General features: G+C 37.4%; 2 protein-coding genes and 1 long non-coding RNA gene across 5 annotated transcripts in view; 2 read left to right on the top strand and 1 right to left on the bottom strand.

Moving 5' to 3' along the window:
* Positions 1-2,121: 2,121 nt before the first annotated feature.
* Positions 2,122-9,034, top strand: htatip2 (HIV-1 Tat interactive protein 2). Of its 2 annotated transcripts, XM_017426724.3 has the most exons (8): positions 2,122-2,211; positions 2,345-2,534; positions 2,933-3,122; positions 3,201-3,308; positions 4,132-4,269; positions 7,456-7,517; positions 7,952-8,189; positions 8,409-9,034. In XM_017426724.3, exons 2-7 carry the CDS (start codon positions 2,419-2,421, stop codon positions 8,166-8,168), a joined length of 831 nt encoding a protein of 276 aa, XP_017282213.1. In that variant the 5' UTR covers positions 2,122-2,211; positions 2,345-2,418; the 3' UTR covers positions 8,169-8,189; positions 8,409-9,034. The 2 variants fall into 2 exon arrangements, with proteins under 2 accessions (XP_017282213.1, XP_017282212.1); XM_017426723.3 differs by having other exon boundaries at positions 7,952-9,034.
* Positions 7,970-9,784, bottom strand: LOC112450853. Of its 2 annotated transcripts, none has more exons than XR_005234109.1 (2): positions 9,653-9,784; positions 7,970-8,144 (listed from the first exon to the last, which is right to left on the bottom strand). It is a non-coding gene; the product is annotated as an uncharacterized LOC112450853 (long non-coding RNA). The 2 variants fall into 2 exon arrangements; XR_003039581.2 differs by having other exon boundaries at positions 7,970-8,120; positions 9,653-9,777.
* A 739-nt stretch (positions 9,785-10,523) lies between these two features.
* The window catches only part of prmt3 (protein arginine methyltransferase 3), a 70,913-nt gene continuing 65,432 nt past the window's right edge, over positions 10,524-16,004 (top strand). The window contains exons 1-6 of the mRNA XM_017426719.3: positions 10,524-10,663; positions 10,931-11,060; positions 13,092-13,174; positions 13,262-13,311; positions 13,468-13,573; positions 15,755-15,920. Coding sequence (XP_017282208.1) covers positions 10,642-10,663; positions 10,931-11,060; positions 13,092-13,174; positions 13,262-13,311; positions 13,468-13,573; positions 15,755-15,920 — 557 coding nt within the window. The 5' untranslated portion in view covers positions 10,524-10,641. The remainder of the gene's footprint in view (positions 10,664-10,930; positions 11,061-13,091; positions 13,175-13,261; positions 13,312-13,467; positions 13,574-15,754; positions 15,921-16,004) is intronic.

The following is a 16,004-nucleotide window of genomic DNA, read 5'->3' as shown; positions in this document are numbered from 1 at the left end:
CAAAGAGACAGGTTTTAAAAAGCAATCAAGTGTGCTTGTTTCAAAGATTGGACAGTCTGGGTAAGACGAGAGGATTGAGGGAGAGCAGTCCAATATCTGGACATGAGCAATTCAATCCTGCTTAAATGTAAGTGCTGTTTTGAAAATAAAGTTTTCACATACATTTTTGGACGCAGACACTTGGACAGTGAAGGTGCAGACATCAGCCAATGACATAAATGGATGATGGCCGTTACAACATAACAATTTGTTCAAAAGTGCTGTCACACCCTCGTTCAGCTGTATGTAGACTTTAAATCTGATGCAATGTCAGGTAATAAAAATCAATATGTGTATGTATTTGGACTTTTTACAAATATTCAAGTAACTACTTTAAAATAATTGGAAATTTAGTTTATATTTCACTGATCTGTGACTGGCTCTCAGTTACATGAAAACTGCTGGAAAAACCTGATTGAAAATGATAAATTTAATAAACAGTAAATGTAGCCATCTTCACCTACTAAAAGAGGTTTTAAAAGTACAAATAATATTTGCCAGAGAACAGCCATTTTACATTAGTATGTTATATGGATGTAGGTTATAAAATTCCTGTTATGACTTAATTTGGAAGGTCCACGATGTACAATATCAGATTTATTTTCCCATGTCAAAAGAAACTGAGCACAGTGAATGAACAGAAATAATGTACAACATTAACCATAGCAAACCATGCAAAACTAAGATCTAAAAAAAGCCTTGGCACTACTCTGCTGTGGCAGGTGACTGAAGCGATAAGCAGCTGTTTTGGTCCTGTGTGATAGCAGGGGTGACACCCATCAACCAAATATATTACTTTAGAAGCTAACTCTGGTTTGTTTTCATTTCCATTTTAGTTTGTACTTTCAAGTATCAACCATACTATTTGTCACTTTAAGCTGCCGATAAAAACTGACCATTTTCTATTTCTCCTGCTTAACAATAAAACTGGCATGATGCTTTCATTAGAAACACATAGAGACGTTTTCTGTGGCCATATAATGCCTTATTTAGCATGGCCTTCAGGTCTTCTTGAAAAAAAAACAAGAACAAACGTTTGCTCACTATACTTTATAAAATAAATGTGCATTTGCCACAATATTTGATATAGGAAATTGTGTTTTTAATAATAAGTGCTATATAAAACAAAAAAACAAACAAACAGCAAACAACAAAAAAACAGTGAACCTGCAAGGAGTAGAGTTGGTAAAAATTGATGAGTTTAAGTAACTGAGACCAACCATCTAAAACAATGGGCAGAGCACAAGAGAGGTGAAGAAGAGAGTGCAGGAAGGTGGAGTGGATGGAGTTGAGAGTCAGGGATTGATTTATGACAGAAGGATAGCTGCAAGACTGACAGAAGTGCAAGACAAGACAGCAGTGAAGTCTGATATGATGTGTGTTTTGGAGATGGTGGCTCTTACAAAAAGACCGGAGGAGGAGCTGGGGGTGGAAGAGACGAAGATGTTAAGATTTTTCTTGGAAGTGACCAAAATGAACATGATCAGAATTGAGTTTATAAACAGGACAGCTCAGGTTTGAAGACAAAGTTAGAGAGACAAGGCTGAGATAGTTTGGTCATATGCAGAGGAGGGATAGTGTATATATCGAACAAAGGACGTTGAATAAAGATCTGCAAGGGTGGAAGAATAGAGGAAGACCACAGCGGAGGATCCTGAATGTAGTGAAAAAATGGTGTGCAGAGGTTTGGTAAGAGGAGGGTGCTGAGATGGAGTAAGATGGAAGCAGATAATCTGCTCCGGTGTCTCCTAAAAGGAGCATCCACAAAAAGATGATGATCTATCTCTGCAATATAACATCTATGTTCCAGTTTCAAACTGCTAAAGAAAAAAAATTATGATTTAGTTGGTTAAATGTCACTGTTTATGCTTTTAAATCAACCCAATTCACCAGCTGAGGACTGTCTGTGTCATGCCCTAAATGGATTGGTGTTAAATACTGAAGTTAACTGTAGTACCAGACATTAGGAGCTTTCATTTTGATCACATAAAAAAACTACTTTTACATTAAGGGCTTTTGTTTTGAAATGATCACAAAACAAAAACAAATCGTGGACTGGGAAATCCACGGAGGAAGCAGGGCTATAAGGGCTAAAGACATCTGAATCCAGTGCGCATGCGTCATCTATACAGCGCTATCTCTTTGGTGGATAATTGAAAGTCAGAGATCGAGGTTGGAGTCAACATTTTATTCATTTCAGATATTTGTAGAACGATAACATAATTTACATCTATTTTACTTGTGTAATTCAACATATTAACGGTGACTATCATTTCTTTTTTTTATTTATCCATCTGACTGGAAGACCGTTTGCAGAAATGAAGCAACCAGGAAGTGCTCCAGCTGTAAAATCGTAGCTCTCCCACAGCTGCGTGTGTTATGAAACTCCTCGGTACCAGCCTGGGAAAAGCGACTTGGCTTTTAGCTGTCATAATTCTTATCGTTGCTGTGGTCTTTAATTATTTCGACGACAGTCCTTCGGTGAAATATACGAGGTGAGCAACCACGAGCTGTTGTCAATGTTATTGATTACAGTAGTCAACATGTTCCCATGGTACTTTAATTTAGCTGAACACATTTTATGGATTGTCTACGTTTGGGGCTAAATGCAGTCATTCTGGTTGTGTGGCGTGAATATAAAGCTAAACTCCTGCAATAATTTTTCTAACTATATATATACATATATATTTATGCACATGCAGTTACAATGTCTGTATTGTTTACATTTTCTTCAAAAATCCTAAAGAGCTATAAAGTTTAACAACTTTTCAATATTATTGGATAATAAAATACACATGAGCTTTATTCAGGCATTACCTGCACACGCACACACACATGCACACGCACACCCATGCACGGTGCCACTGATCTTCCTCCTGTCTCTGTCCCACAGCATGGCTGAGGACTTGAAGAGCCTGGAGGAAACCTTCAGGCACCAGAACAAGAGCTGCTTCATTCTGGGTGCTTCTGGAGAAACCGGCAGGATGCTGCTTCAGGAGCTGCTGGAGCGAAACATCTTCTCCAAGATAACCCTGATCGGACGGAGGCAGCTGACCTTTGAAGACAAAGCGTATGAAAACCTGGTTAGTGTCTTGGTGCGCCCTTTGCAGGAAGTAACCCATTCAGTTTCACCAAAACCTTTTTTTTGTTTTTGTCTACAGGTACAGGAGGTGGTTGACTTTGAAAAACTTGATGACTACGCTGCTGTCTTCAAGGGTCATGATGTGGGCTACTGCTGTCTGGGAACAACCAGAGCAAAAGCAGGAGCTGTAAGTAAATATAATGCAGTTAATTAAATCCTTTTTTTTTCCTGTTATCCAGTGGTGGGGTTATTGGCAATGACTATGCTTGTCGAGGAGTGGCTGACATTTCCTCTACATCAGGAGCCACTCCTTATTGTTTTGTCTTTAGCTTTCAGAAATGTTTTTATACTTTTTTAAGTTGTCATGAGATCTGTGTCCAGACCTTTTCTTTGAACATTGAATGTTTATTTTAAATCCTTTCAAATTTAGTCCTTGGTCACTGATTTTTTTTTAAGCCTCCTAATACTAAATTATGAATCATTAAGTCATGAAGTAGTCCCTAAACTGTTATGAACAAATATGTGTATACATAGTAGTCAACTTTTGTTTGAACCTTTTGCATTTTTTAAGGATGTCACATAGACAGTTTCTTTAGTGGTATCCACAAAAAATGCTAAAGATATCAATTTATCACACATAAAATAGATTTTTTTTTTCCAACAGGGATCATTCTCAAAGAATTAACTAAACACTTGGCATATATGATCAACATCTCTAAGATTCTTTTTGTTTTGAAAAAAAAATATCCTTTAAGTGTTTTCCTGTATACTACAACAGGATATGCTGAATCTCTGGCTGTAGCTCATTAGGAATCAACGTATTCATGCAAAAATCCAATTTTATGCCCATCAAACAGTATTATGACTTATTAAGGGTTTATTCCAATGAAATTGAAGCAAACTATGTTACAGGTTACTAGTAACATAGTTTAATCTTTGTAATAGTTGTAATAGCATAGTATGCAGTCAGAGGTTCTTCTGATCGTTAGCGATATTGTTTTATATTTCAGGATGGATTTGTCCGAGTGGATCATGACTATGTTCTGAAATCTGCTGAACTTGCCAAGGCTGGAGGCTGCTCTCAGTTCCACCTGGAGTCCTCCAGAGGAGCAGATAAAACCAGCAACTTCCTCTACCTCAAAGTCAAGGTATTTTATTACCCTTCTGTTGTGTTCACAGTAAATGCATTTATGCTCTGTTACTACTATTACTTCTTGTACTACTGCGCAGCATAGGGCAGAAGAGACTCTGTTAAAGAAAATAATAGTAATGCGCTCAACACATGGAAAGCGACAAATGGCCCTCATTGCCACTGGGGTGAAATCTAACACACAGGATGCGACAGCGATGGCAGCGTTGCGAATTGCGCTGTTGTCTCCAAGAAATTTGATTGGTTCTAAAATTGGAGGGATTTTGACATTTTCAAAGCAGTCCGTGTCATCGTGTGTATCTCGATAATCGCTGCGTGAAATGTCATATAATATAGGAAAGTCAAACACAGCGAAAATGATGCTTTCCTCCATGTTGAAAGTGGCTGCAGACTGCAGACTGCAGCAGACTCTACGGTCATTGGTCAGTCAATGAAACCCTCGCCGATTGGTTTTAGTGCCATGCGACAGCGACAAAAGTTTGTCAAGTCGCCTGCTGGCCTGCGCATGTCTACGTGTAAGAACTCGAAATTTCACATGCACGAATTTTGTCGGTCGCTCGGCTGGAGGAGGTCAAGCGATTGTCGCCTCATCGCACAAGTTCCATAAGAAATGAACTGAGATGGAGCGATGTTGCTCCCCGTGTGTGGAGCCCATAAGATACAGAGTAAGATACCTAACACTGGACAATGTTCTCAGCTGTGAGTACAGACCTGCCTGCACCTGTACAGGCTGTAAATGCTGCAAATGCTTTTTTTCCAAGGGAAAGAGGGGTACGACCAGGTCAAACACGTGGATCTCCACCCCATGTTTACTTTAAACAGTTAAAGGCTCCAGCATACTTCATAAGGAGTCAAGAAGTTGGTTTGCAGTCATGTAGCTGCAAGCCATTTGTTTTCGCACACACCTTTCATAGTCCACAACACGCTCAGCTCAGAACTCCCGGGAAGCTCCTCCGTCCTCCTACAGCTGGTGGGTTTCTTCCCGCCAGCTTCTCAACTGTCCTGCTGCTAAAGTAAAATGTAATAGCTGCAAGAAAAAGGAATTTTTCACCCAAATATGCAAATCACCTGTGGCTATAGTGAGAGAAGTGGGTTAGGGTTAGAGTTACTGAGTCAGCAGTACTGTGTGTTAATGATGTTAACCTGATGGCTGCAGAATTTGATAAAATCACATGCCAAGTGAACATTGAAGCATTAGGAAACCTCCTGGTTCTAAAGTTAATTGTAGACATAGGAGCTTCTGTATTTATTTCACCAGAAACTGTCTACAAACAATAGTTTGCACAGTGCCCACTGACAGAACTAGAAGTGACCTACTTGTCATTGGCTGCCTACAAGCTACAACAGAAGTAGCAAATCAAAACAAAGTTCCAGCATTATTCTATAATGAAGTCTGGATCACCACTACTGGGCCTGGACCTGATTAAAACTTCAGAATAACATCACTGGTGAAGTGACTTTCATTAAACAGGATGATGCAAAAGAACCTCCCTCTGACACAAAAAATGCATGGTGAATAATGTTGATTCTGTGGAATCCTGCAGTTATAGAAATGCTTCACAGCTACTGGGCTTTACCCAATTCCACAACGGGTGAATCCCCTTTCTAGCTCCTCAAAGACCAATGAGGACAAAACTAGACATTCAACCTCCACCTAGGGACAATTAACAGTATGACGATGTTAGAGATAAAGTGGCTTTGCAACAGCCAAAAATGCACTTTACACACACAAAAAGAGAGGAGCCAAGCCCACCAAAATCACTGTTGTCAGAGTGAAGAACAGTTTTCCTGTGGGAAAAGGAGAGACACAGAACAGCGATCCTTTGTCAGTACAGCGGCAGACCAGACTGAGTTCATTTGTCCACAGTGATGGGAAAAGCTAGAATGCAGCGCTGCTTTTGCTTTGCTCGAGTGAAACACTAAGAACTGATACAGCAGAGGAACTCCTCAACCCAAAACAGACTAGTAGACAAATGGTTCGGAGGTAAAGACATGCATCAACCGGGACAAAATGTGATGAAATAAATTGGTTAAACAAAAAAGTTTGTGAAAAAGGGTAAGAATGTAAACAAAAATCTTGTGATTATGAGTTCATTTCAGTTGTAATTCTGATAGTTTTGTTTTTTATGAAGACTATTTGCATTTGATAGAACTTCTGATAACTGAATGGTTAAAGATAAATTGCAGACACTTTATTTTGCATGACAGTAATACCTATTTTTTTGAGAAAAAAATGTCACTAATGTACAACTTTTATTTTTTATTTTTTTAGCTTAACATACACATTTCAAAGTGGATACATTGCAATGGATGCCAATAATACTTTTGCTTAAAAGCAATGAAAATATTTGTTTGGGTAACAGGGGAGATGTTGTGTTCTGAGGTTTATACAGTCAATTCATTTATATTCTGTGTTCTGTTGCTGTTATTACTTCTTGTTGCTAGAGTGTGCTATTGTGTCAGCCTAAGACGGATGAGATTGTGTTAAAGAAAATAACTGTAAGATACACGAGATATGAGACAACATTGTATTCTGTAATGGTGTCTGGCGTAATGGCACACTTCCTGTCATAAGGTGTTGGAGGTTGACAGTTGTGGATTTTCTGAAATATTGGTAGACTCAAATAATTAAACAAGTCAAACTGTCTTTTATGGTGATTTATTACAAAATTGCTATAGCAATGGACACAGGTTCGTACAGAGTGTGAAGTCTGATCAAGTTTGTAGTACAGAAAACAGGAGACATTTATTCCATTTTGAAACTTGTGATCAGAACACAGGTAAACCATCAGCTTCCAAGGCAGGCTTGTGGACAGGGCATGATACTTATTGTCCCAGATGAAGATGTAACTTAATCTAAATGGAACCTACTATGAACCTGGCCATGACATATTAGATTCACAACTATATAATATTCCTCTGATTACACAAAATAATATAATGATCATGATCTAAAATCCTTTTTTTGATTCAGTCATGAAATAATTCAATAATTCAGTCAATGAAAGACTAATATTAAATTAATATCAGTATTAAATACTAATATTAAATAATTAATTCACATAGTCATCTCCTGTTACATTACAATCACCGCAACAGTTCTGTCCTGCTTGATATACTGAAATACGTTTTCTCAACTGAACCGTTTGTGTTTTTGTCACCTTGAATGGATTTAATTTTTTAGGGAGAAGTGGAAGCAGAAATCGAGGCCCTTGGTTTTGACAGACTTGCCATTTACAGACCAGGGTGAGTGTTCACATTTTCTTAATACTTTAGACTTCAATATACAGAATATAAGGAAACAAAAACTGTACTCAAACCGAAGGTAATATTATGTAAACAAGTTATATCCCTTCAACAAAAGCAGGACAAATAATTAAAAAAAAAACTCTTGGACAGATTTTCAAACTATTCCTTACCTTAAAATAATTGTGCAAACTTTGTAGATTTGAACATTTAATTTTTTGGATTCAGTGGGCTTGCAGAACATTAACAATATGAGACATATTGATTATTCTGCACTCTTAAAGTTATGGGAGCTATTGACAATGAATAAGAAAGTAAAAAAAAAAAAAGATAACAGCTAAACTAGTAGTGTGAAGTGATTTTTTTTTTAGTTATTATTAAACAACCTGTCTGAACCCAACACTGTCTCCTAACTGTATCCTTTTCTCAAACAGGGTTTTGTTGGTGGACAGACAGGAGAGTCGACCCGGTGAATGGGTTATTCGGAAGTTCTTTGGTGCCGTCTCTGCTGTCTGCTCTACTTCCATGGCCATCCCAATCCAAGCTGTGGCAAAAGCCATCGTGTCCAACACTCTGCTTCAGCCTGAGCAGAAGACTGAGATCCTGGAGAACAAAGATATTACCAGTCTGGGGAAAAGTAAAGCGAAATAAATGAGCATAAAAAGCACTGAGGTAAATAAAATAAAAATACGATAAAGAGTACTAATTACCAGGAATGTCTCACAAATAATATTCTCCATTTAAGGTATTTTACATCATTGGTTGGCAAATGTCAGACAGATTTGAAATTATTAATAAACTTTTTAAAGTGTGTGGCCTAAATTTGAACTGTTACTTGTCTGACACAACTAATACATTTGCTTTTTTTTGCTTATATTTTTTTTCTTACAGGTGATTTTTGCAGCTATACAGAGATGTTTATATACTACATTCAGTCATCATCGCTTTAAAATAGTTTTACAGTACTTTAAATTTGACATTCAAGTATTTATGGCAATATCCAAAGGATCCTTTATATAAAATGTTGACTTTTAATAAAAAATATCATGTTTAAGGAACATTTGTTTGATTTTTTTTTTAAATCAGGGAAATACGGTGGCCTTTTTAGTTTTTTAAAATTTCTGCTCATTCACATTAAACCACTGCCTTTCATATCAATATATATATATATAATATTTAAATACATAGACAATGTTTCTGAATCTAAATGTCATACTATACGCATGCCTCTGAGGTAATGTCTGTTATTTGCACTTTGAATGCAGTTTTTGTGCTAGAAGTAAAATGTTTGTATATGTTAGATTCAAGATACAGAATGCATTTAGTTAATATATTTGTTTCATGGAGACCATTTTGTCATGAAAACATTTTGTTTACATGCTTCTGAAAGTAAACTTTAACAATGCAAGCAATGACAGAATGTGGAAATATAAAGACAGCTGGTGAAAGAAACTACTTGCACTACATGACAATAATAAAAGTATCAGCTCAAATAGTTTGTTTGTTTATTTTTTCCACATTTTTATTATCATTTAGTTTGTATTTTAATGTACTTTATTTTTTAATAAAATATGTTGTACAATTTGTGTTTACTAACTGATTAACAATATATATGACATTCTCCTACTCTTCATTGATTTAGTAGCACCATCTTTTGGCTGAACATGGTTACACACTTTGTGTAAGCATGATTTATATGGAATTCATTTAAAATCTGGTAAAAAGTTTCCAACATTTGTGCTGACCTGTCATTGTTAGAGATGTACTGATTTAAAACAAACCAAGGCTGAATTCCTTTGAGGGGCTTTAGTTTCTCAGTGTTGAAGTTGCGTTTATGGTTACACCTGTATTCACAGAACACTTGAACGCAACAAAAAATGTAAACAATTCAGTTTAAAAAGGTTTTCCGGAAATTTGGTGTATGAATCAAAACCGTCTTGAAGATAATCACTTTACAAACGAAAAACTAACAAAACAACTCCTCATACTTCAGAAATACTGTCTGCTTTGCATTACAAGGACTATACTTTAATAATTTCCTCAATATGTTTTTTTTTACTTTAACTAAATATGCACACATATAAAGATAAAAAGATAATGACAGCTTTTTATCACTTATAGAAAACTTAAAATACCCATAAGGATGACCTTTTTTCTCCCTCTTTCTCCAGCAGCTTCAGGTGCAGCTGGCCATCCTGCAATCAGTCAGAAACGAGCTTCAGGTGTGTTGATTGGCCTCACACAGATTAAAAATGAGAAAAGTGTACGCTAGATGTCTTGTGACGTTTAAAGCTTTTAAGTTTGAGTTCAACAACCTTTTGTAATTAGCCCTGTTTAGTTTATAATATCGTTTTTTTTTACTTACTTACTATTTTTTTTATCAATACGTGTTTTTGAACCTTCAGGTTTCCAGGCAGTTCTGAAATAAAATAAGCTTTAAAAAACAATACGAGAGGCGACACCTGAAACATAGACTGCAGAGTTTGAAGAAGCTTAAAAAACAGACTTGTGGTCATTAGTGACGTACAAATGAAGCAATGAACCAGTATTTATCCACTTCATCATTTGTATTGAAAGCTTAACTGGGTTCATTCACTCAAAGCTTCGTTGCAGCGACATCTAGTGGCGATATAGGAGACAGCAGAATACATGTACGTTACGATGTGACAAAATATTTTACTTTTCTGCTCAGTATTTCTTGTTGAGGTTGACTTTGTGTCTTTTCTAAACCACCTGTAGGTCACTTGAGTGCAATAAAATAATCTATTTGTGCATTTCTTTCATTTATCACAGGTTTGATAAATATTTTGTCAACGTTTAAATTCTTACTCAAGAAGAATCCACAAACTGCACTGTAATATTAGTATTTCTTACACGTGTAAGTGGATCCTTTGAATTTCCATTTCGTAAAATGCACAGTTTTGAAAGGCTTTTTTTTTTTTTTTGTCCTGTGTACTTTTATTTTCATACATGTGAACGGATGTCATGGCTTTTGGCGCCATCTAGCCGTCGTAATGTAGAAGTGCACCACTCCCAATGACTTATATTCATATAAGTCATTGACCACTCCCGTCTTTACGTCACCAAACGTCAACAGGAAGTGTTCTGCAACCAAGGCGACATCATGGCAGAATACACAGACCCACGTGAGTGTCGAAAACGGCTAAAAAAAAAACTTTTAAAACGGTAGCCTTGAAATGTATAAACTCTTTTTGTACAAAACGGTTTTCACCATTTTGTATTTGGTCAACAACCTTTATGTTTAGTTGCATTAAACGACGCGTTAGCGGCATCCCTGCTAGCTTTTCCAGTGATGCCTACAAATGCATTCAGGTTTACATGTCGCTGATGAACCAGCTGAGCGACTTTGTGCCTCATGTATGAAGCTACACGTTGATGTTTTGCTTTACCAGGCGGTGATGGAGCTGCTGAACGGATGCCCGAGCTGTCTGACGGAGATGATGATGACGTGGATGATGACGATGAAGAGCAGTGGCAGTGGATGGAGGACAGTCAACCGGTTACCTGTCTGTTCTGTGACAGGTGAGAGCCCATCTGAGATTTTGAGTCAAACTGTGCTCAACATTCAAGTCCTTACAGTCTTCAACATTTATATACATTTCTTTTAGTTTTCATTAAAGTTCAGAAGATGATAATAAATGTACATTTTATAACCAGAATCGTATTGCAACCTGTCCGAGTGTATCCTGCCTCTCACACAATGACTGCTGGGGATAGGCACCAGCGACCCACCCGGAAAGGAAAAAGCGGGTAAAGAAAAGGGATGGATGATGGAATCAGTGTCGTGTTTATTAGCCAAGTGTGTAAAGAACACACAAAGAGTTTGTCTCCAGCTGGTGGTGTCAGTACAATACAATAAGACATATTTACAGATATTGCGCAGCATACCAACAGTGTGCTTAGGATGAGTCTTTTAAGTGCAGGTAATATGCAGTACAAATCATTATATAGTATGTTACATTTGGAGCAAGATGTAAAAACGGATACAAGTCATTTGTTAAAAAGAGTGATGCCTTGTGGGAAAAAAACAGTTCCTGTGGCATCTAGTTCTGCTCTGCAGACGTCTGTATCTCCTGCCAGAAAGGAGGAGTCTAAAAAGACATTGCACAGGGTGTGAGAGCTCAGAGGTGATTTTTTTTTTCTGCCCATGTCCTGGTTCTTGAGGCAAATATGTTCTGGGTGGAAGTCAGGTGAGCACCGTGTTTGTTTCTGCGGTCCTCACAATTCCTCGCAGTCTGTTCCTGTCCTTCTTGGTGGCAGCTCCGAGCCACACCGTGATGGAGGAGCACAGGACTGATTCAGTGACTGCTCCGTAAAACTGGACCAGCAGCTCCTGTGGCAATCTTAACTTCCTCAGTTGACACAGGAAGCATGTCCTCTGGTGAAACCTTTTGAGGATGGAGGAGATGTTCTCCCACTTGAAGTCTTGGGAGATGGTGGTTCCTAGAAAGTCGAAGGACTCCACGGATGACAAAGGGCAGCTGGATATGGTGAGGTGGAGCAGTGATTGGGGAGTGTCTCCTGAGGATCACTGTCATCTCTACAGTCTTAAGCGTGTTCAGCTTTAGGTTGTTGCTGCACCAAAGCACCAGCTGCTGAGCCTCTGTTCAGTATGCAGACTCCTCCGATGACGGTGGACTCAGCTGCTAAACTCTTGAAGTTTGGCAGCTGAGTGTGAGGAGGTGCAGTTATTGGGAGAAGAACAGTGCAGAGAGGACATATAATTCCAGTGATGACACAAACGTGATGGACATTTTTAAAGGGAATGTCTGTATTAAATTTTCCAATATTTAAAGAATCTAACTCACAACATAATGTGGATTTACAGACCATCATTTAAAATATTTTACCTGCAAAGTTTTGTTTGCAGGTAACTTTTGGAAACTACTATCATGTAATCACATCTCAAACTTGTTTTTTTTGTTTTAGGCCAAACTTTCATATACTTTACAATCTGAGATTTGCTAAAAATCACATGTTTTCAGAAAAACAAAAATAGATTTGTGAAAAATAATACTTCCACCCATTCTAGGCTATAGATATTTACTTTGTAACACAAAGTTTTGTGTACTCACTGTTGTAAAGACAAGCTGAGATGTCATCATTAACATCATTCTGTGTTAAGGGTTAAAAAGCACCACCTGCCTGTGCTTATTCTGTAGATTCGACTTCAAGCCTTTTCTGATGCATTATTTGTGCATTTAGGCTTGTGTTCAGTTGTTGAAACGTTGGTCTCCTCTAACCAAGTCAGATATTTTCATCCCTTCCTTCTGAATTCAAAACCTGAAGTCTGTCAAAAAAAAAAGAAGGAAAATCTCAACTTTTAAGAATCTTAACCTTTAAACTCACATTTCTACATTTTAGCTGTGTCTGAGTATTAATACAAACTTCAATGGATATTTAAATTACAGCTTACTTTACGATTTTGTTTCATTTCTGTAAAACAAATCTAAAAAATCAGTTTGATTGCTAAAAACAGATACACCCTGGTTTTATCTTATTTTGGATTTAGTAATTAAACCCGTTTTCCTACCTTTTTGTTTGGGTGTTTAGGATGTTAAAGTCTGTTCCTGCCACCCTGCAGCACTGCACAGCTGAGCACCAGCTCAGCCTTGTGAACGTAATAACAAAACACAGTAAGTACACACCGATTCTCTCACAGGTGAGAAGAACCAGACAGTTTGTTTCCTTCTGAATTTGTGCACTGCTCGTTTTCTCTTCAGGTTTAGATGATTACGGCTACATAAAACTGATCAACTTCATCAGATCAACCGTAAGTTCTGTCATTAAATCACTGCCTTTAACTTAGCTAAATATTTAGTTTAAGTAGATTTATATGGTCTTTTTTTTTATGCTCACAAATACCAATCTAATTATAGTACAACTTCAGCTTCTGCAGTAGAATGATTAAATCTGTTTGCTTGTTTAGAAATGTAGCCCGTCCTGCCTGATGGGGCTGCCTGACGGCCCTTTGCCCTGGGAGAGTGAAGAGTTCCTGCGACCGGTGCTACAGGATGACCCCCTGCTGCAAACAGGTACTGTGTCCGATTTATGTCACTGCAGTGTGAGGCATCATTTTAGGTTTCAGGTAAACATTATGGGCTGAGGATTTTACTCCATTGTTTTATGATTAAATACATTCCTGAGAATATTTATCAGCTCTGTAGGAAAAAAAAATACTGATACTTTATAGAACATGTTTGTGTTTAAAAACAATTGAATATGACTGTCATGTCAGTAACTCAGTAGTCTATGAAACTTAATCATAAAACCTAAGTTGATTCTTCTAGATTATTGTAGTTATTGCAAAACAAGCCTTTAGATAATCTTGTTTTGTATTTAGAGAAACGTAAGTCTAAGTCAAGTTGCTTGTCAAGACAAATTGAGCCACATTATATTTATAAAATAGTTAAATAATAACTATAATATATAATTATATATAATGTAATAGCTGTAGTAGTTTTCTTGAAAACACTAGAAAGGTTATATAGGTTTGTGAATTCAGAGTATTGCTCTTGTTTGGACCTAGAAATTTAGAAAAAACATGAAGGGGCTGTCTATTTTGACGGTCAGTCGGTGAAAATCTGCTAACGTGACGATTCTTCCTACAATAATTTTACATTCTAACATTAAGAGTTGAAGATCTTGAAAACTACACAGGACAGGTCCAGTTTGCCAGGCCACTATCCCCTAATTATCTTGGCTTGCATATACTATTACCATCAAAGAAAACAAAAATGTAGACCCAGTAATACAAGTTTGAAAAAACTGACCTGACAGGGAACTGATTGGAAGAAAAACATCCGGTCAGACAAAATCCCAGCTTACAAGATGTATTATTCACAAACTCCTGCTACCTCATTGTGTTGTTGTCTGCATCACCAGTGAATAAGACAGCTGTGATAACAGCACCAAAGCTCTTAGTCCAACCTTTAAGTCCTGGGACCCTCATTTTACTCTTTACTGTGATCATTCAGAGCTGAGCCATAAAAAAATAAGAAAAGATGTAGAAGACCGAACAAGAAATGTCACTATAAAGTGGTAATTCAATAAGAAATGCTTTGTTGATAATATTTCTATTAGTAGCAAGGACACCTGATCTTTATAACCTCATCCAACACAACATATTTTGACACCATTAGAAAGATCTTTTAAAGACAAATCCAACACAATTTAAATTTTTAAAAATCGGTCCACTGGTTACCAATTTATTGTCAAAAACTGATCATCAGAATGGGTCTAAATGAATCCAGTTCTTAAACAGGCAGCGACAGGAAGTCCTGAGTTTAACTTCCTGGATCTTCTGTTCTCACGCCAGGCCGAAGCTGAGGAATCGCTCTGATTGGCTGGAAACTTTCAGGTTATTCCCTCGCAGATAACACACGAGCAAAGCAGTCCAAAGTGCCAGCTCCCACTCGGCTCTTTGCTGACGTCTGTCATAAAATGTTTCATTTCATCTGAGCTGAGAAATGGATGAATGAATGAATGAATGAATGAATTAGCTCGATCACTGCCTGACCCAGTCAGCTATAGCGCCACCGTGCGTCGTTTATTTAAAGGATTAAGAACATAAAGAGGATGGACGGGTTGGGAGTGGACAGGTAGCCTAGCTACTATTACTATAAGAATTTTTTATGTAAGCTGACACTTTCAGAGCTGTCCACGTGCACATTGATCATCAGAGCTGTATGTACTATTAACTATTAATTAACTAACTATTAATATAAAACATGACAACTTCTTTCCACAACTATTTTTTCCAAATTCCACAACAGAAAAATTACTTTGTTTCATCTTCCAATTTCCATATTTCAGTATTTGCACTCTGCGGATACTAGCTTTTGTGCATGCATTGAAGGAAGTCCAAAATATCGTAGTACTGACCTTTGTCTACATTTGTATTTGTGCTCCATATGTGCGATTCTTTTCCTTTACACAAGTAATGCATTTTATTTCAAATCTTAGCATGAAAGCGAGAAAATAAATACACATACCACAGCCCTGATTACTAACATTTTCACTGGCTTTTATTGAAAACTTTGGGTAATTTGTGGAAATTCTAATAAGGTTCATAGGTTCTTTAAAAGCGTCTGGATGTACAAAAAAATTTGAATATCAACAAATCACACTGGCCTAAAACAATCTCTATGGCAGCTGTTTGAGACGTAAATAAATCTATATGCTTGTCGCTGTCCACCCTCTGTGTTTTTTGTCAGACCCCGAGGAGCTCTGTGGCGGCGAGGAACCGTGTTCGTCTATATGCCCATCGTCCATGGCTGAGTCTCATGACGCTCTTCTGCGGCGGGCGCAGACTGCTGAGGAGCGAGCTCGGTCTTCAGAGGAGGCACTGGCCCGGGCCATGGAGGATCTACACAAACTCAAGTCTGTAACCGTTTTGTTTGTGTGTTTTAATATATATATATATATATATGTTTAGGATGTGTTTATTTATTTTCTGTAGCTTTC

This window comes from Kryptolebias marmoratus, linkage group LG15 (genome assembly GCF_001649575.2).
Source record: "Kryptolebias marmoratus isolate JLee-2015 linkage group LG15, ASM164957v2, whole genome shotgun sequence".
Lineage (NCBI taxonomy): Eukaryota > Metazoa > Chordata > Actinopteri > Cyprinodontiformes > Rivulidae > Kryptolebias > Kryptolebias marmoratus.
This window is presented reverse-complemented; position numbering and strand designations above follow the sequence as displayed.